The sequence below is a fragment of the Salminus brasiliensis genome, chromosome 10, assembly GCF_030463535.1.
Source record: "Salminus brasiliensis chromosome 10, fSalBra1.hap2, whole genome shotgun sequence".
In the NCBI taxonomy this organism is placed as follows: domain Eukaryota; kingdom Metazoa; phylum Chordata; class Actinopteri; order Characiformes; family Bryconidae; genus Salminus; species Salminus brasiliensis.
In genome coordinates, this window is record NC_132887.1 from 29,406,972 (window position 1) to 29,425,053 (window position 18,082).

General features: G+C 39.2%; 1 protein-coding gene across 1 annotated transcript in view; it reads left to right on the top strand.

The window, feature by feature from the left end:
- ccdc9b (coiled-coil domain containing 9B) overlaps positions 1 to 17,403 on the top strand; it is a 42,529-nt gene extending 25,126 nt beyond the window's left edge. Inside the window, exons 6-13 of the mRNA XM_072688895.1 lie at positions 1,632 to 1,816; positions 6,335 to 6,381; positions 6,658 to 6,711; positions 7,480 to 7,576; positions 8,670 to 8,703; positions 10,270 to 10,906; positions 12,537 to 12,619; positions 15,865 to 17,403. Of these exons, the coding sequence (XP_072544996.1) occupies positions 1,632 to 1,816; positions 6,335 to 6,381; positions 6,658 to 6,711; positions 7,480 to 7,576; positions 8,670 to 8,703; positions 10,270 to 10,906; positions 12,537 to 12,619; positions 15,865 to 15,891 (1,164 nt within the window). The 3' untranslated portion in view covers positions 15,892 to 17,403. The remainder of the gene's footprint in view (positions 1 to 1,631; positions 1,817 to 6,334; positions 6,382 to 6,657; positions 6,712 to 7,479; positions 7,577 to 8,669; positions 8,704 to 10,269; positions 10,907 to 12,536; positions 12,620 to 15,864) is intronic.
- Positions 17,404 to 18,082: the final 679 nt, after the last annotated feature.

The following is an 18,082-nucleotide window of genomic DNA, read 5'->3' on the forward strand; positions in this document are numbered from 1 at the left end:
CTGTAGTAATAGTTGTAATAGTTCCTCCAAACAGTGCTACTAAAACATCTGTCTGATGGTCTTTATTCAAGCAATTCTCTCCCAGTACTGATCTGAATCTCCAATCATTCTGCACCCCTACTCATTTCCTATAAAATCATCAATATTGTGACCTCTGAGACTTCCTCCTGGTATGCGCTTCCGTAAATGAGTCCCGGACATGTGAATGGACACTCTGGTTTCGCTCTTGACCTGCAGTAACTCTGCTCCTGAGGGAAGCGCACACGCCTGTCCCGAATGTTTTGTTCTTCACTGCACCCAGAGGAGTGCTTCCTGTTTACACGCAACTCATTTAACGTCACAGGAACACAGGACTGGCCTAATTGCTTGCTTTTCCTTTCTGATGTGTGTCGTCTGGCGCTTATGCAAAAAATTTCAAATTTTTCAAAGATTTTTATGTCTGGACAAGGTGGAAAAGTTATATCGCTGATAATTATGCTAAAGAAAATCATTTTTCTAATAAACTGTAAACTATCTAGCTATAAGTCACATGATTATTCTTATCCTTTGGCACGGGTGGCCGGTGACTGGAGAAACAACTGGCATTTTACAGATGGTCCGATCCTGACCCATAACCTAACGAAGGTTGATTTCGACATTCTGAAATACAGAAATACAGAAATACACCAGAAAATGGCTCTGCTCTCCCAGAACTGTGGTGCGTTCATGGTGGACGCCGTTTGGGCGGCACGGAGATATTGACCCTCGTTAAGTGGGCAGGTGGGCAGCCCAGCATCTCTGAAGTGCAAACAGCACAGCCATAGAAAGATTGCAAATGACTGTATAGATGATTCTGCTAAAAGCAAAGACCAAGTTAGATGTCTGTATTTTGCTTTTCCGCCCTTAATCACGAAAGCCTACGCCATGGTGTCTTTTGCCAGACTGTAGTGGATGGAAACACGACTTTTTTGCTCGTTTGTAATGGAAACCTGGCATATATGACACTGAAGTGGTCTTCTAAAATATATATGTGTGTGTGTGTGTGTGTGTGTGTGTGTGTGTGTATATAAAAGCATAAATGTGTGTATAGCATAAGTGTGTTTCCCTCTAAACAGCACAGTCATTGTTGAAATACTTTTATCAGAGCACACTGTGGAGGTCAACCATATAATTACACCACTCTGATTCCATTGTTACTCAAATGTCAAGAGAGCAATACACAAGCATTGCCCATTTTATGATGAAGGTCGAGCACCTCACTTAGTCTTCTTCACTGACCGTGAGAAATCCACACAAGGCCACATGCACTTCAGGTTGTCTTCTGTTTCGTTTGCTCAACATGTTTCTGATGAATGGCCATCACTGCTTAAATTGATCTTGTATTTACAGACAAGAAAGCAGCATTCATCAATTCAAAAGTGTTCAAAAGGGTAGACGAACATGATGATTTTGAGGTTTGCTGATGTTTCTGTGCACTCCAACAACAGTATAAATTACTTCATTAAAAGTTAATCAGGTGAGCAGCTTGTGAAACTGAAGGGTTGGTTAGGTATTAAGTACGTAGTACACGGTGTATGTATGTACATGCAGCATGTGTTATGATGGCTTGCTTGTTTTTTTTTTTTTTTTTTTTTTTTTTTACTCCATTTTAGCAAACTGAGTTGCCCGATGCACTGCACCCCTCCGACCTGGACACCCCCACTTCCAGTGAGGAGCAGCTAGAGTACTTGCGCTGGAAGAAGGAACGAGAGGAGATCGATAGGGAGCGCGTGGCCCGCCATAAGAACTCCCAGGGCCAGTGGAGGAGAGCCTGGGACATGGACAAACCAGAGCTTATGTAAGCTGTCGCTGCTGTCCCATGACTTGATGCATGTGCTCTATCTGCCTCATCTTTAACCTTGACTAACTGGCTTGCTTTGCTTTGTCTTGGGCCTTCTTTGATTTGTAGTTGTTTTCTTTTCGTTTTTTTTGTTTGTTTATTGTATGTTGAGCTGTTTCTCTCACCATGTCTAACTGCCTCTTCAACTAAAAGATAAATTGCAGTTTATTTTGGAAGCTGACTTGAGTTGTTTTTGTGTGCTTGTGCCTTTTTTAGTTTTGCTTATGCAAAAGACAGCCCGAAGAATTAGCCTGCCCAAATACAGTCTTACTAGTGTACAACGACTGCTAAAAGATTGAGACTGGCCAAACACTTAACACTTAACAGTTTACAAAGTCGCTCTGGATAAGAGTGTCTGCTAAATGACCTTAATGTAAATTAAATGTAATGCTAAAAGATTGAGACTGGCCAAAGACTAGCGGCTTACAAAGACTGCTACCAGTCAAAAGCCGATCTGCACCAAGAGCCCTTCCAGCTTCAAGTACGGCTCGGCTCGACCCGCCATCCCTTAAAATCCACAGAAGACAAATGTCCAGACTTTTTTCTGTCCTGGCACCGAAGTGGTGGAATGAACTTCCTCTGGGAAGTGACTGACTAAAGACCAAGCTCTTCCGAGAGAACTTAGTACAGTACTATGGTCTCCTTATTGACTTGTGTTTAGTAGAGTCTAAGCTTAGAGCTTCTTTGCATTTTTAGTCTATTCAAACTAGCTGAGGTTATTCTTAGGTAAATAGCAAAGCACTTTTGTAAGTCGCTCTGGATTAGAGCGTCTATGTAAATGTAAATGTAATGCTAAAAGATTGAGACTAGCTAAATACTAGCGGTTTACAAGGACTGCTAAAAAAGTGAGCCTAGTTGACAAATGTATGTTTTGTAGGTTAGATGTTTTCTGTAACTGTAACTCTAATATGGGAAACATTCAAATTCACATTCAAAGTGAGCCAGTATATCTGTTTATACAGCAGACATGGAGGAGCCTTGTTTATACTAGTTGCAACATCATACAAAAATAAACATCTGAATAGATTAAATGATAAGACGAGGATTATATACTGGTGCATCATTTTCTCCTTTTTGTCAAGTCTGTGCTATTCACTGATTTTCAGTGGCTTTTCAGTTTCTGGTGGTGTCATTTGCAAGTATTTTGCCTAACCTCCTACAGTTATTGTTTAACTGTGTAATTGTCTGTGTTCATAAGATCATCACCATCCAGTCCGCGAGTGAAACACTATGCATTTATTTATTTATATTTTCATTTTAGGATGATGACTCATTGCTTAATTTTACGCATCTTTTTAATTTTTTTATTAATTTTTTTTTATATAAATCGGGCACTGCATATTTTAGCCTGAAACTTGAAGGTTAAAAATGGTCAGATTTCTTCTGAGATTACCTACAAAGTCCAGAATTGTGAACAGCTTAAAAAAAAGAAATGTTTTCAGTGGTTTCCATTTGAGTCATGCAGTAATCCCCTGCTGATTGCTGCCATTAGCATAGTATAAGGAGTTTGTGCCTCTACCCTAGAGAACAAAAGGATGATGGCAGGGTTTTATTGAATGCACTTGTTAGTGGAAAAACAACAGCGTAAAGTTTAATGATCTTCCTAGGAATGGCATTGTAAGGGACTTCGGTACAATTGCAGCAGGTAGTTCATGGAACACTAATCTGCATATTACAGCTGAAAGATCGTAAGAGTAGCAGGAGCATGTCATTTATTAATCCATCAAAAGCCCATGAAATTAAAAAACCCAGTTGAACCTTTTGAAAGCAGTCGTTTAGCTTCCTTCACAGTATGAACGACCTGCAAGTTCAAATGTAAGCTGCAGTATAAGACTAGAATTGTACATCTGCCACTGTAATCCTTAACTCATGAATATGAGCTGATCGGCTCTCAGGATTGCCTAATTGAAGAAACGCGTATCACGTATTTTGGCTGAAAATCAGCTGATCCTGATTAACAGCCAATTGATTTTTCCATTTCTAATGGGAACATAAGATGATTGCTGAAAGCATGTCCGGCTTGGACCTGTTTAGCTACCTTTAAAAGGCCATGTTTTGCTTTATCCTTGTTTGTTGTTCTGCTCTACTGGAAATTCTTCAGAATAAAGAAAGGGCTGGGTTGCAGAATCTAATAATCGAACAGGGTGAATTAGAAAGGTGAGGGAAATGTGAAACATGATGCCTCATTCATCATACTGCCTGCAGCAGTCTGTAGTCTGAAGTTGTTTTGCAACAGTAGGTTTTCAGAAATGGATGATCTGATCAGGAGAGTTTATCTGACCAGATTGGTGCCTTGTGCTGTTGATTCTTTTTTTTTTTTTTCATCACAGAAAGTCTAGTCATAAAACATCAATTACCTTAATGCAAGAAAGTAAATCAAAAAGTCCAGGATTAGGGTTGAATCTAATGAGATTTAGAATAAAAGGTTAAAGTTGATTTATTTATTTATTGATTGATTGATTGATTCATTGTGGTGACCTTATTGTGGTTCTAGATTAAACACTCATGCAAAGGAAGACCGAGCATGTATGGAAGACCATACCATCTGTTGACCTGTAGAAGTCTCTCAGTCCTTGTTCATGAAAACACCATGAGTGCATCTCGACCTCCGGTCTCCTTTGGTCGCCCATTCATTCCCCACTCATTTGAGAGGTCGGAACCTTGGCCTTTAGCCCGTGCTCCTCACGTTGTTTTTGTGGTCCGGAGACGTATGGTTTGGCTCTTTTCTTCCCATGTATTTATGGGAATCTGGAAGCTGGGTTATGTAGCAGGATTGTACCCTGTGGGTTTTAACACCCCCACGTCTGGAAGTCCTCAACTGAATAGCTTTTGAGATACTGAAAAGATTCCCTTGTGAGAGAGGCACTGACTGTGGAAGAGAACATGAGCCTATTTTTAGGGCTTAAAATGCCTTGCCTTATTTGGGAGAGTTTGCAAACATACCGTAAACCGAAAGGGAGCAGGAAACGTGAAGGTTTCAGGAGTGAAATGTTTAGTGAGTACTGCATACATACCAGATGACGGTTCTGAGTGTCGCTTCAGGTTTTATTTCGAAGCCTTTTTAGGAAGGCGAGTACACTCTTTTTAAAACGGGGGGGAAATTGGTCAAATTATTTGAAATGATGGCATTGAGGAACCACCTTTTGGTTTTTTTTCCCAGTGTTCTACCACAGGCTGGTTATTTTCAGTGCTTAGTAAAGACCAAAGCTAGTTGACTCCAAACACGCTTGTTCCTTTACTAAGTACAGGTAGCAGGTAGTCTTAATTATTGTATGTGATCATTGACTATATACCACAGATGGCATAAATATTAGGGTAAAAACTAGTAAGTTGAATATGCTTTTAAGGGGCCCATTTTAATCACAGCTGAAAATTCCTTCCTTTTCTTGCAATACAAGAGTGTGTTTCAAGTTTCAGACCATTTACTACTTCCCAGTCCATACCATTCATTGTGTTTTGTGTGTATATGTGTGTGACACTTTTTAATTTCCATTTTTGTATCCTTTCAAAATAACAAAAGAGGAAAAAGCCCTGAAGCAAACGTTTGGGGACACTGCATGGTCAGAACACAGTAACACCCTCAGTACAAATTTAGCAGCATGTAAACAACAAAAGCTAAGCCTTTCAGCCCCCCCATTCTTCCCTGCAGGAGGTTTCTAGTGCTGTCTTGTGTCCATTGCCTATTCACAGGTTTTCAATGATGTTAAAGTCAGGGCACTGTGTGGATTGTGGCCAAACCTTCAGCTTGAGCCTCTTGAGGTAGTCCTCAAGGGAAAAAATGCTTCCAGAATTTTCTGATATTCAAACAAAACCATTCATTGTTGAGAGAGCTGTTTCATGAGCCACTGTTTGCAACTAAAGTGAAATCTAAAGATCTAAAAATCCTCCTGACGGTCGTTTCTTAATTACCTTAAGAACTGGGCAACCGGCTACCACTTTAATATCTTTGCTTTGGGGGTATCCAGTCTGTTTTATCTTAAAAGGTCTTGGCAGGTGCTCAGAGGAAGTTATGGCTGCTGATTGTTGGGGCTTAAGGTTTAAGGATTCTGAATTCTTATTAATCTTTTACAATTGCCATGGTCTGTCTTTTTCTAAAGATGATCCTGAACAAGCCACAGCCCTTAGACGCTAGTTAAAATCTTGGTGAAAGTCCTTTAAACCAAACCTTTGCATGGTGCTTCTTTCCTTTTTTTCCCCTTTTAATATTGTATATAAAATATACCAGTCTTGCCTAAAATGTTTGTCACCGTCACTGTGGATAGTATAGATTATTTATTTCATGTGATATGATATGGATGTATGTTATGCAGCCTCATACACACAGCACTACACATTCTCTTGGGCTTTTGCTGTGGCATGAGTTTTGCTTGTATCTGTGTTTTTAGCACTGTGGCGCCCAGTCGTATATGCTATTGATTTAGCCGCTCCACCTGAACCTACTGGGTTCGTTTCCATGTCAATAAATTGTCTTTGCAGGTTTTCTTCTGAGAAAGGGGCAGCAGAGAGAGGAGCGCCAAGCAGAGGTGAGAAAATCAATGTTAAAAATAATATATATTAAAAAATATATAATAAAATAACAATAAAAAGAAGTGTGAAATTGGAAATTAGGCAATCCCCATCTATCATTTGCAAAAACATCCTTATTGATTTTCTTTGTTAACGATATATTTTTTTAGAAAAGAAGGTCATCTTATGGAGTATTTCTGTTTTAGAGGTACTTGTTTGTCTGGGGGTTTTATTAATAGAATTAGGTTATGTATATTTAATTAATAATTGGCTTGCTTTACTTGATTTAACAGGTGGTAGAAACAGCAGAAGAGGAAATTTAAGATCCTCACCAGCAGAATCGCGAGGTAGGCAAATTGTCATCACTCTAAATTATACCTCACCCGAATCATGTCTTATTGCCATGCCAGTCTATACTAAAAATAAAAAAAGAGTAAAAGGCTAAAATAGAACTAAAAATGGCTCTTTTTTATTGCTATGTTTTTTTTTGTTTTTTTTCTACTCAAAAGATTATTTTCTAAAGAACAATATACAACAGGTTTTATAATACAGGGAAAAAGTTGCCTTTATTATAGACCAGCTTCAAAGAGTGAATGTTTTCATTTGACAATACAAAATTAAAAGAATATCATTTATAATTAATTTCATTTAACCTCAAAATTGGATTCTTTAATAAAGAATTGGTTTATTATTGAACTATTTGAATACATAGATGCCCCATTGCCTGCTTAACTAGACCTTTATGTACTTGGAAAACATCTTGGTTCTTTAAAGAGACAGAGAATCTTGTCGGTACTATTTAGAACTCTTTTGGCTTAGTATGCAGCACTGCGTTGGAGGTTCATACTAAAATCATTTTTGAAAGTTCATAACAGATCATTAATGTCTTTTATCTTTGTTTTTTTGTGTGTGAGATGCAGGATTCATGCCTCTATAATGAACTGTATAAACCACAGCTTCTAAAGAAATAATGATGCACTTGGCCATAAAATCTCAACTAGATTTATAAGAGTGTGAAATTCTTTCCTGGTAATGTTTCTAAAGGAAATGTGCCACTAAAGCAACATGATGGCATCAGTGTGTCATGTCCTTATTATCTCATATTTTCTTTAAAGTCAACCCAGTTCGACAGCGTGATAAAAAAGGAAAGAATGTTCCTGTAGTTGGAAGCAAAGCGAAAGGAAAGGATCGTCTGACTGGCAGAGCCAGGAGGTGAGAAACTTTCTATTTATATTATTACATTGATATAAACAAGTAGTAGGAAGCTCAAAAATAAAAATAAAAAATGTAAAAAAAAAAATAATAATAATAATCTAGAAATCTTATTGTCTGGAATAATGAATAGAGCTCTATTTAGGCCTGTCACGATAACTTTTAGCAACTTGTTGCACAATATATTGGCATCACCCTGATCATTTTTGCTGACTACAATGTTGGCCATTTTGTTTACTTTGTAGATTTTATATATATAAAAATATATTTATGTATTTTGTGTAGTTTAGCCAGTTCTGAACAGCTATTTTGTTGTTTAGCTGTTTTGTTAGTTTTTTTCCGTTCTGCCTGGTCCCAAATTGTCCAGCTATTTACACTGTCTGTATCCCAAGTAGTAGGGGTGTAACAGTACACAGAAGGCTCAGTTTGGTTCACACCATATTTTGGACATTATAGTTTGGTATGGGTTCAGTACAATGGCAAATAAAGCCTCCAAATGCTCAAGACTAGGCTTCTTTGCATTACGTTTGAGCGGCCAGTTGTGTAGGTTACAGCTTGCTCCTCCCTGACGTAGTTGGGTTCATTAGGAATTTTCCCACACAGTAAATTTTGAAAGAAGCCATGTCATTTGCACTCACTGTAGTCAGATGCCAAGCAGCTTGAGCTGGGTTTAGCCAGGCATGTTGCTGATCTGCTAATGGCTTTCAGGTTGAGGCTTCCAGGGGTTCAGCATTATCCAAACCGTGACAGTTCTGTACCATAACCTCTACCGTTGTACCCCTACCGGGTACAATAACATATACTACAGTGGTTAATCAGTACTCACAAAAGACACTAGCAAGAGCAAATTTCTTTTAGAAAATGGCCAAGACTCACTAGGCTTAAGCTAGAAGAGGTGATCATTTATCAGATATTTACAATACTGTCATTGCTAAAGAATGTTTAGTAGTATTTCAGAGCACACGTCTCCCTTGTTTTTGGCTGCCTCAGAGTTTCTGTCTACTGTATGCTGTCGTAGTATTCTTTATGGTTGTCTGTGGTGAAAGAAGTTCAGAATTACATGTGTGTTTAAGTCCTGAATTCTTTTTTTCAGATGGGATGCAAAAGTGGAGGAGGATCTGTTACAGGTTCGTTTGTTTAGTTCTGAGGTAAAAAAATAAATAAATAAAATAAAAAAATTGACCTCTGTTCTACTGAGGGCCGTAATAAATATTAAATGCCAGTTTTATTGTTCTTCCATAATGTTGTGAAACTTTGAGTGAACCCCAGTTTCCAGCTGAAGCTACAATGTACAGTCAGGTCCATCTATTTTAGTTCAGTTTTACTTTACTTTACTTACAGTCTGTGTAGACCTTCAGATTTAATGTGATTTTTTGTTTGTTTATTTTACATTCATATCAGAACAATGGACCATTTCTACTTATTATTGTTCCATGGCCATGGGTAATCTTTCCTCACTTACAAGTGACCATATAAAAGAGTTGATTTCAAGTGTGGCATCTGCATTTGGAACCTGTTAACTCTTAGTATGACATCAAGAAAGACCTGTATGGCTTTCAGTTGGGGTTGGGTGGTATAACTGTAATATCATATACTGTGTTATTAAAAAATATTGACTCTAAGAGGACAGCATTTCAAAATTACAACGTAGCTGATGTCTGTAATGTGTCTTATCTAGTTCATGGCCAAGTGAGCTCATTCCTCCCCATGCACATTTAAGAGAGCAACAGCGTTGGGGTGCTGTGAAGCATAGTCTGAATTAAAAGGAAAGCAAGCAAATCTGAATGAAACAGGCAACTAAATGTGCATGAAAACATTCCTAAGACCATTTACTTGACTTTGTGCTTTTGGGTATGAGGCTTTAACCTCTAAAACTGTGAGATTTGAGCCTCAGTTAGCTCATGTAAGCCAAGGTAGCTGGCTGTGGGTCCAAATACAGCTAAGGCCAGTCTAATTTTGGGTTTCTGTCACTCCAACACTAGTTTCTTGACTTTGCTCACTCATACAAGAGATTTTATCGTTGATACCAGCAAAGCAAAGACTAGTTTACTAAGTGGGCTACAGAACAAAAACAAACAACGGGGAAACTTTCTGGCCTTTCAACAGCTGTCACTCATTCTGTGTCATTCTTGTATAAATGTTTATGGGTTGGCTTTGTCAGCCACACTTAGCCAGCATGGTAAGCAGATTGTTATCCTGCTAACTAAGCTAATGCTAACCACCTTCTCTCTCCTGATTCAGAGCAGTTTAACATTTGTAATTGTCAGACTGACTGCTTAACAGCTATTTAATGGTTGATTTAAAACTGCGTTTGTTTGTCTTAGTCTGTGATCCTGTGAACAAACTGAAGAAGGTATTTGGTCAATTTTCAGTTAAAAACAGATTGTACGAAAGCCACGTAAATGCATAACGATCAGTACTACTAGCTCAACTTGCGCTACTCCTACGCCCCCCAGTAATACCATGTACCGCGGTAATATTTTGAGATGGTATGACTGCATGCATCTATAAAAAGTACAACCCTACTGCCAGTATAGTCATTGATATGAAACAAGACCACAACATCCAAATACTTATGAACCTGACTGTAGAAGCCGATCTCTTACATGGTAGTTAGATGGCATGATGGCACTGACCATCTGTAACCTTTAGGTTTAATGAGTAATATCTCACTGATTCCCTCTTCTGACCAGACATGTCCAGATACCAGTTTAGAGGAGTTTTTGGAGGAGCTGGATGCTCTGTGTGAACCCGAAGCTGAACGCAGCACTCCAGACACAGAGACCCAGGATGGATTCAGGATTGATGCCACTGCCGATATCAAAGCAGCGAGTCAACATGATAATCCTAAGGAGTCAACAAACACTGAGGCATCTGGCACTAAAAACACAGAGAAGAAGGTTCGTTTTTCAGAAGACCTCATTAAGGGAGCTTACGAGAAGAACACCAGCGCTGGCACAGCAGAGACTAAGGCTAGTTCTTTAAAGAACACGTTGCAGGGCAAAACAGCAGCAGAAGAGGAGGACACCCACCAAGCTTTGGAGCACAACCAGGACAGCATCAAAAACACCCAGGGACAAGAGGTCATAGGCAAGCTACCCACAGATGCCCTAAGCAAATCGTCAGGTCAGGAAGATGTGCAGGACACGAGTGTGAAAGAACTTCCAGAATCACCTAAAGGCTTCTTTAAGGAAGGAACTGAGAGTGGACCTAAAGAAGCATCCGATCACGGCTTCAGTTCTCAAAATGTTTGTGATGCCTCCGATTCCATTGACCAGGAGCTACTTCACCCTGTGGAGCATATGAAGAGCAGCACCTCCAGAAGCACTGGTAGGAGAGAATTAACGTTTAGTCTTTGATTGAAGAGTCTGATAGGACAGAGAATTTAGAGAATTACTTGTAAAAGTTTCTTTGTCTTTGATGTAATTCTGTAAATCTGATGAGTTCATTTAAGGCTTATTTAGATTCAATAGAGCGAAAGACCTATCTTGTACTCCATTGTGGGTATAAAAAAATCAGAAGAAGTACGAGAAGCATGTTTGTAATATTTACATCTATGACTAAAATCTTTTGCCTAAAGTGTAGTTTGACCGTATCCTGTAGGCAGAAGTGGTTATAGTAGCCTAAAATTGCTCTTAGTTTATTTTTGAAATATAAAAAATGGAAAAAAACAATACTTGAGTAAGTAAAACTATGATATTGATTAACTTTAAGTACTGAGTTTCCCTGTAGAGATGCAGTGGACTTGTTACATCCAATAGTAATTGGATTTAATTGGCAATATTCTGCTATTTTTTTTTATCCCATTTTCTACTTTCTCCTTAATTTTGGTCCAAAATGAATAAGTGAAGCTCAGCAGTGTGTGATACACAGATCAGCCATAACATAAAAACCATTGACTGGTGACGTGAATAACATTTTGATTATTTTGTTTTAGTACCACCTGTTATCCACAAGTGCGGTCCCACCCGTGGGCTCTGAACGTTCGGCTTTAAACGTGACACAAGCGTCAGCTTTAATTAAACTGATTCATCAAATCTGTTTGCTAGTTAGTCTTCCCACAACGCACAGCACAACCCTAAAATTCAGGGATTGTCCTTTCAATCTTAAGCAGTCCAAAGGTTGCAGAAAAGGACCATTGCAGGTAGCCAGAACTTGCTTTACTCTTAAAGGGTTAAGAGGTAGATATATTGGGCAGGATGTGAACAGGCAGTTCTTGAAGTTGATATGTTGGAAGCAGGACAAATGGGCAAGCGTAAGAATCTGAACCGCTTTAACTAGTGCCAATTTGTGAAAACTAGATGACTGGAACCGAACTGCAATCACCAAAACACCAGGCAGGTCTTGGGATTTTTTTTTTTTGGTATGCAGACGCGATCCAAGGAAGGACAGCTGTGAACTGGCCACCAGGTCATGGGAACCCAAGGCTCACTGTTGCGATCCACAGAGGCCTCACCTTACAACCTGCAGAATTAAAAGAATCCGCTGTTAACAGCTTGCTGTCGGATACCACATTACACCTTCCGAGGTCTTTGGAGTCCATACGTCAACAGGTCAGGAGCTGTCTTGGCAGCACGAGGGAGATCTGCATAATATTAGGCTTGGTTTTTATGTTATGGCTGATCTGTTTGAGCAACAGCAAAGCATCACAAGCGTTGATCTGGCCGAACAGAACGAAGTTAAACCCAGAGGAAGCATTCAAAGTTCGGTGTGAATGCTGAAGTGAAACCGGGTAAAGCTTAATGACTTTATGCACAAATGTCCTCGAATAAGTAAAAGTATTTATATAAATTACAAACCAGATTTTTTTGTTGATTTTAATAGTTAGTAAATAGTTACTGACCACCCTGCCTGAGGGCTAATAGAGCTAATTATATAACCTCTGTCACAGCATTGAGATAACAGATCAGGGTCCCTGGAACAGTTATTGGTATTAAGGTCATGTAACTCTGTCTGACAGAAGAGCTGATTGACTCCGGTCTCTCAGTATTGAGTTTGGAATCTGGAGAACCTCTTCCTGACCACAACACAAGCACTGATAAGGTAAGAGCAAGTTCAAAACAGACCATTCTTAAAATCAGAGATTGAGGTCGCAACGCTGACTGAACTGGGTTGACCTCGCCTGGATTCTGGGGAAGGTGTTGCAATTGAAGCATTAGTTGGTCATTTTCTTTTCGCGTGCCATGAAGAGGCTGGATTTCCTGGAGGCCTGGCTGCATGCTGATGAGAATCTGTTATTTGACTTGCAAATTTGAAGTAGCTCTGCCTTGTGTGGCTGAGCAGCCCGCTGAACATCCAGTAGAGGGTTCAAGTGATTCGGCGAGAGGTTTTAAAGTGGCACTGTGCATGTTCACTAAAGGCTCTGTTCCATCAACATCACGTTAATGCACTACATCCCAAAAGCACCAGGAGATATCTAATGGCGCTTTCAGGAGCATTCTCTTTTTATGTTTGCAGTCATTTATTGTGTGAATCGAGTGATTTTGGTTAGTAGTTTAATTCCCAGACAGTATTCTCTAGATTTTAGCTTAAGCCTGAGTTGCACCACTGTTTTGGCAATGATCCAGAGACCCAATATTGATGCTCTCCTGATTGCTAACTGTTTATGTGTATTAGTACTTGGATTCATAAAGATATAATCCACATAAGTGACACACATACTGTATGTTCAAATGTTTTTGTTGGGTCGGACCCTCCTAAATGAATGCATTCAGCTACTTCACATTGCACCCATTGCTGACACATGTTCAAATGTGCACACACAGCTTGTCTTGTCGCTGGAGAGAAGAATTGACAATAGAATAGAACTCTCTGGAGCAGATCAGCATGAATCTATTGGAACCAATTGGGGTTATAAACTCACCCAGTATTGAGCTGTGGAGCTGAGTTTTTAATATCCTTGAGTTCTTAAATTTTTTTATTCATGTTGCACTGTTAACTCTCAGCTGTGTGTGAGGACTGTGCTGCTCCCTGCTTCAGTCCCTTTTGTTCACCAACTGGGTTTAAGCGAAAAAAATTTTGTTTGTTTGTTTATTTTCTATTTTTTTCCTGCCATAAGTATAAGTAATTATGTGTCAACAATTTCTAGACATAAACACAAAAGAAAATAAGTTTGTGTGTCTGCTTAGGGTATTCAAAGCTGTGTTAACTTGAGCATAGATGACCTAGGCTTTTAATAAAAAAAAAAAAAAGCATCGTTTTCCCAAGCGTTTCAATTGCCCCGTAATGTTGCATTGGCGACGGTTTGGAATGGCTGACTGGCTGCCCGTGTCGGAGGAGGCATTTGTCGGTCTTCACCCTCCCAGTGTCAACAGCATTTCATGTAATGAGGGAGAATATGTATGAGTGTGGTAGTCATAAATTAAAAAATAAAAATGTCAGGATCTCTGAGTATGAACTCGCAGTCCAAATCCCAGGGGGTCAGTCACATGTGGCCCTAGACCCTCTCCATGGCTCCTTTTCTCACTTTCTCTCTTTTGCTATATCCCTTTTATACTCTACAGGTAGTATTATCCACTGGTGTTAGTCACATATGGTATTTGCCTATTTTATATGTTACAGTCTCATTACTTTATTCATATCAGTATAACTCTGGTTATTGTCTAGCATTAATAAATCCAGTTTAGCTTCTGGTTTGCGTTTTTAAGAATTCTAAACTGTGATTAAGAGCATAATGCTACGTTAACTCTTACAAAATGTTCTTGGGTATTCATGTTTGAAGTTATTCAGACATCTACTCTTAATGTAGTCAGATAAAATCAATAATTACATTTACTCATTTAACCTTTATCGGTCCCGGAACCCTCATAGGTCCAAGTTTCTGAGAAAAAAAACCCTACAGTTACATGAGGTTATTAGTTGTAGATCCATATCAGGAATGCATGTGTAAAGTGATTATATTATTACCCAGCCTATTATCCTCCATTATGGCTGGCGAATAGGGTCTGGTGGGGAGATATGAAGGGAAAATGGGATCCTGAGGGGGAAGTGTTCGCAAGAGCGCATGACTCTGATTGAAAGAGACTGTGTGACTCTGTACAGAGATTTCTACGCCAGTCATTCAGTGAGGAAGAGGAAACGAAAATCTCCAAACGTGTCTTTGCTGACTCTGACCGTGTCAATTAGGCAATAATGCAGTAAGGTGCAATGTATATATGGATGCACAATAAAATATATAATAAATGTAATACATTTACAGATGCCAAGCATCTCATGCAGGCATATAAGCATATTCAGTAAGCCATGAGAGAGAATTGCTCTCCCTGAATTACCCAATCTAATAGATGCAAACATCTACTTTATATATTGCTGAAACAGGTGTGCAAATGCACACTCCTAGCTTGTCTAGTCCTTGTAGAGAAGTACTGCCAATAGAATTGGACTCTCTGGAGCAGATAAACATAAACCTATTAGCACCATGCCTAATGCCCAGTGTGGGCTAGAGGGGTATAAAGCCCCCCAGCATTGAGCTGTGGAGCAGTGGACCTGTGTTCAATACTTTTGGGATGAGTTGGGGATGAGTTGGTGGTAATCATCCAGCATCCTGACCTCACTAATGCTTTTGTTGCCGAATGCAATCAAATCCTCACAGCAATGCTTTAAAATCTAGTAGAACGACTTTCCTAGACAGTAGAGACAGTTGCTTCATCAAAAACAGACACTTTTTTAATACCCTTGAATTTGGAGGAAACAATGAATGAGTCATTTTCTGCAACTTAAAGTAGCTGAATGCATTCAATAGAAGGGGTGTCCACAAACATTTGGACATATAGTGTATTTATCAGCATTTAAACAGTCGGCCCTTGAAGGGGACAGGACTTGTTGGAAGCAGGAAAAATGGAGTGTCTGACTGACTTTGACTTTGACCAGGGCCAAACTGTGGTGGCTGGATGACTGGATCAGACCGTCTTGTGGGGTGTGTGGTCTGGTATGCATTGGTCAATACCTACCAATAAATAAATATAAAGGAATAATAAAAAGGAGCGTTGTTGCCTTTCTTTTAGCCTGTTGGCTATCGGACAAGTTGATCAGCCTGATTGAGCATGTTAAGGAAATATGATTTTTTTTTTTTTTTAATATGTTAATACAAGGATCATTTGTAGTGAGGTGGCCCAGCCAATTATTTTATAATGCTTTAGATTGCAGGTGTCAAACTCTCTCAGACATGTTAGAATTAATTTCTTAATCATAAGCTCAAACTAAACATTAAATAGTTCTTGAGTGACCTGTGTTTGTAACGCTGAAATGCACAGTGATCTAACATCTGCTTCTTTCTGTCTTTCCTCCAGGCTAGAGAGAATGGGAAGATCGTTTAGACGGAGCCTTCCTTCACGCTCACGCCTGGATCCAGACTTAAGACTGAAAACCAAAACGAGCAAAAGGCCGTACTGCAGTTTGCCTGTTTTAGTTTATTCCAACTCCACGAATGGTTCGGTGTGGAACTAACGCAAAATTAGCACAACGATTGTTTTACCTACTGTATTTAACTCCTCTTGCTAATTCATAGGTCGTAGGGGTAACTTGAAACTGTATGTTTTGACTGAGAAGGGAAGATGAGAGAGGGGTGAAGAATGAAACAGGGAGGTGTCTGAGAGTCAAGGTAATGTATCTTGCTTGGAAAGATTCTTTTAAAACCGTTTGGAGGTGAATCTACTTCTGATTTACTGTCCTGTATGTGACTACACTCCTAATGTCTAACTTTAACATCAGATTGGGTTTTGTGGTTTGATGAATTTGCAAGGAAATTAGGCTAAGAGCACTACACAGCATATTGAATGTCTAACTTAAGTCCTTTGACACATGTGTATATGCAATGGAAGGAGGAAATTCTACAATTCACACCTATACAGATAGACACATTCAGGCTTGAACCCATCAAGGAAATATCATGTCATTGGACACCGTACGGAAGCCTCCTTATTTTCCATTAGAGACTATATTTATTTTTGTAAACACGTTTTCAGACTTGGGGACGTGGAGTTTTGGAGCGAAGACAGTTTAAGCAATGTTTACTGCTTTGAGGTACGTTTCTAAGCACTTTATTTTGTAAGAATGTTAATGAAATGTTACAGTTGTTGAATTTTCCTTTGAAAAATACTGTACGCTGACACACAAACCCCCTTTAAGAATGAACCTTTGACAGCTAACATTTTTGTCCGGGATTTAGTTGCTTCAACTGAATCTTGTTTGATCGGTTGTGACCAGTGACGAGGCGCTTTTTGTGATTGCACATATTCTGAAACAGGCCCAGAAGAACACACTTGGTAGGATGTCATGTAGTCCAATACATATTTCATTATAGATATGCCTATAAAAGTCTTATTAGACTTGAATGAAGAAATGTCAACTCTGCCCATTAAAAAAAAAAAAAAAAGTGTCCTCATTTGTTATGAGCAAGTAAATATTACAAATTAGAAATGGCCTAATAGTAAATAGTAAGTTCAATCAAGTACTGGACAGTTCTCTTCAAGTTCACATTTCACTGTCAAGTTCTGGCCTGGGTTCTCCATCACTGTTTTAGCACAACAGTACATTGTTGCAGGCCTATTCTGACCATTTCCGTGTTAGTAAAACTGTATCAGTAGAGCTTCTAACTTGCGTATTGAATTCAAATAAAGAAATGATCAGTATTTGTTTTGAGCATGAAGTGGCTAATTTAACATTTAGATTATTTTCCTTATTATTATTTTATTTTATTTTATTTTATTTAAATCTTGCTCAGACTAATATTTACATCACCACTGTCACTTTGTGTCCATGGAGATTTGAAACCAACTTTGTGTACTGCATATTAAAGAGACTTCGGCTGACACATGCCTATACTTGATCGTATTTGTTAACACGCGTGTTTATTACTTCGTCTTCATGCTTTATGCTCTCTCTCATGTCGATATCCTCTGAGATTAACAGATATTTCTGTCACTCAGAATAGGTATGTATGTAAAGGCTCTGAGTGGTTCAGCAGACTAAGATGCTGACACGATGGCCAGAGGATTGCAAGTTTAGTTCCTGGGTCATGCTGCTTTGTCATCAGCAGCCAGAACCCAAGAGAGCACAATTAGCTATGCTTTCTGTGGGTGGGTAGATAGTGCTCTCTCTCCACTTCACTCCCATTGTGATGCTGGCCAGCACAGGCATCTGTTCCCCAATGTATCAGAGCTGGGGGCCCCGGCACCTGTGATGGAGCCTACAACACCTAATGCTGGTTTAAAACTTCTTTCAGTCCGATTCAAGTTCTGGGAAGCTTCTGAACTCAAATGGAAGAGTGGGTTTACTGCATGGTCTCATTTTCTACCTACCAAGTATCTTTCGGTTTGTACTTTGAGTCAGTATTCAGGTTGTGTTGTGTTGCTTTTCCAGTATTCACTCATTGAGCACTTTATTAGGAACACTTGTACACTCACTCATCCTACAGCCTATGGTGTGGCAGTGGTGCAGTGCGTAGTTTTTGCACAAACGGTCGAGCAGCTTCAGGAAATGATCACATCAACAATCAGAATTGTGCAT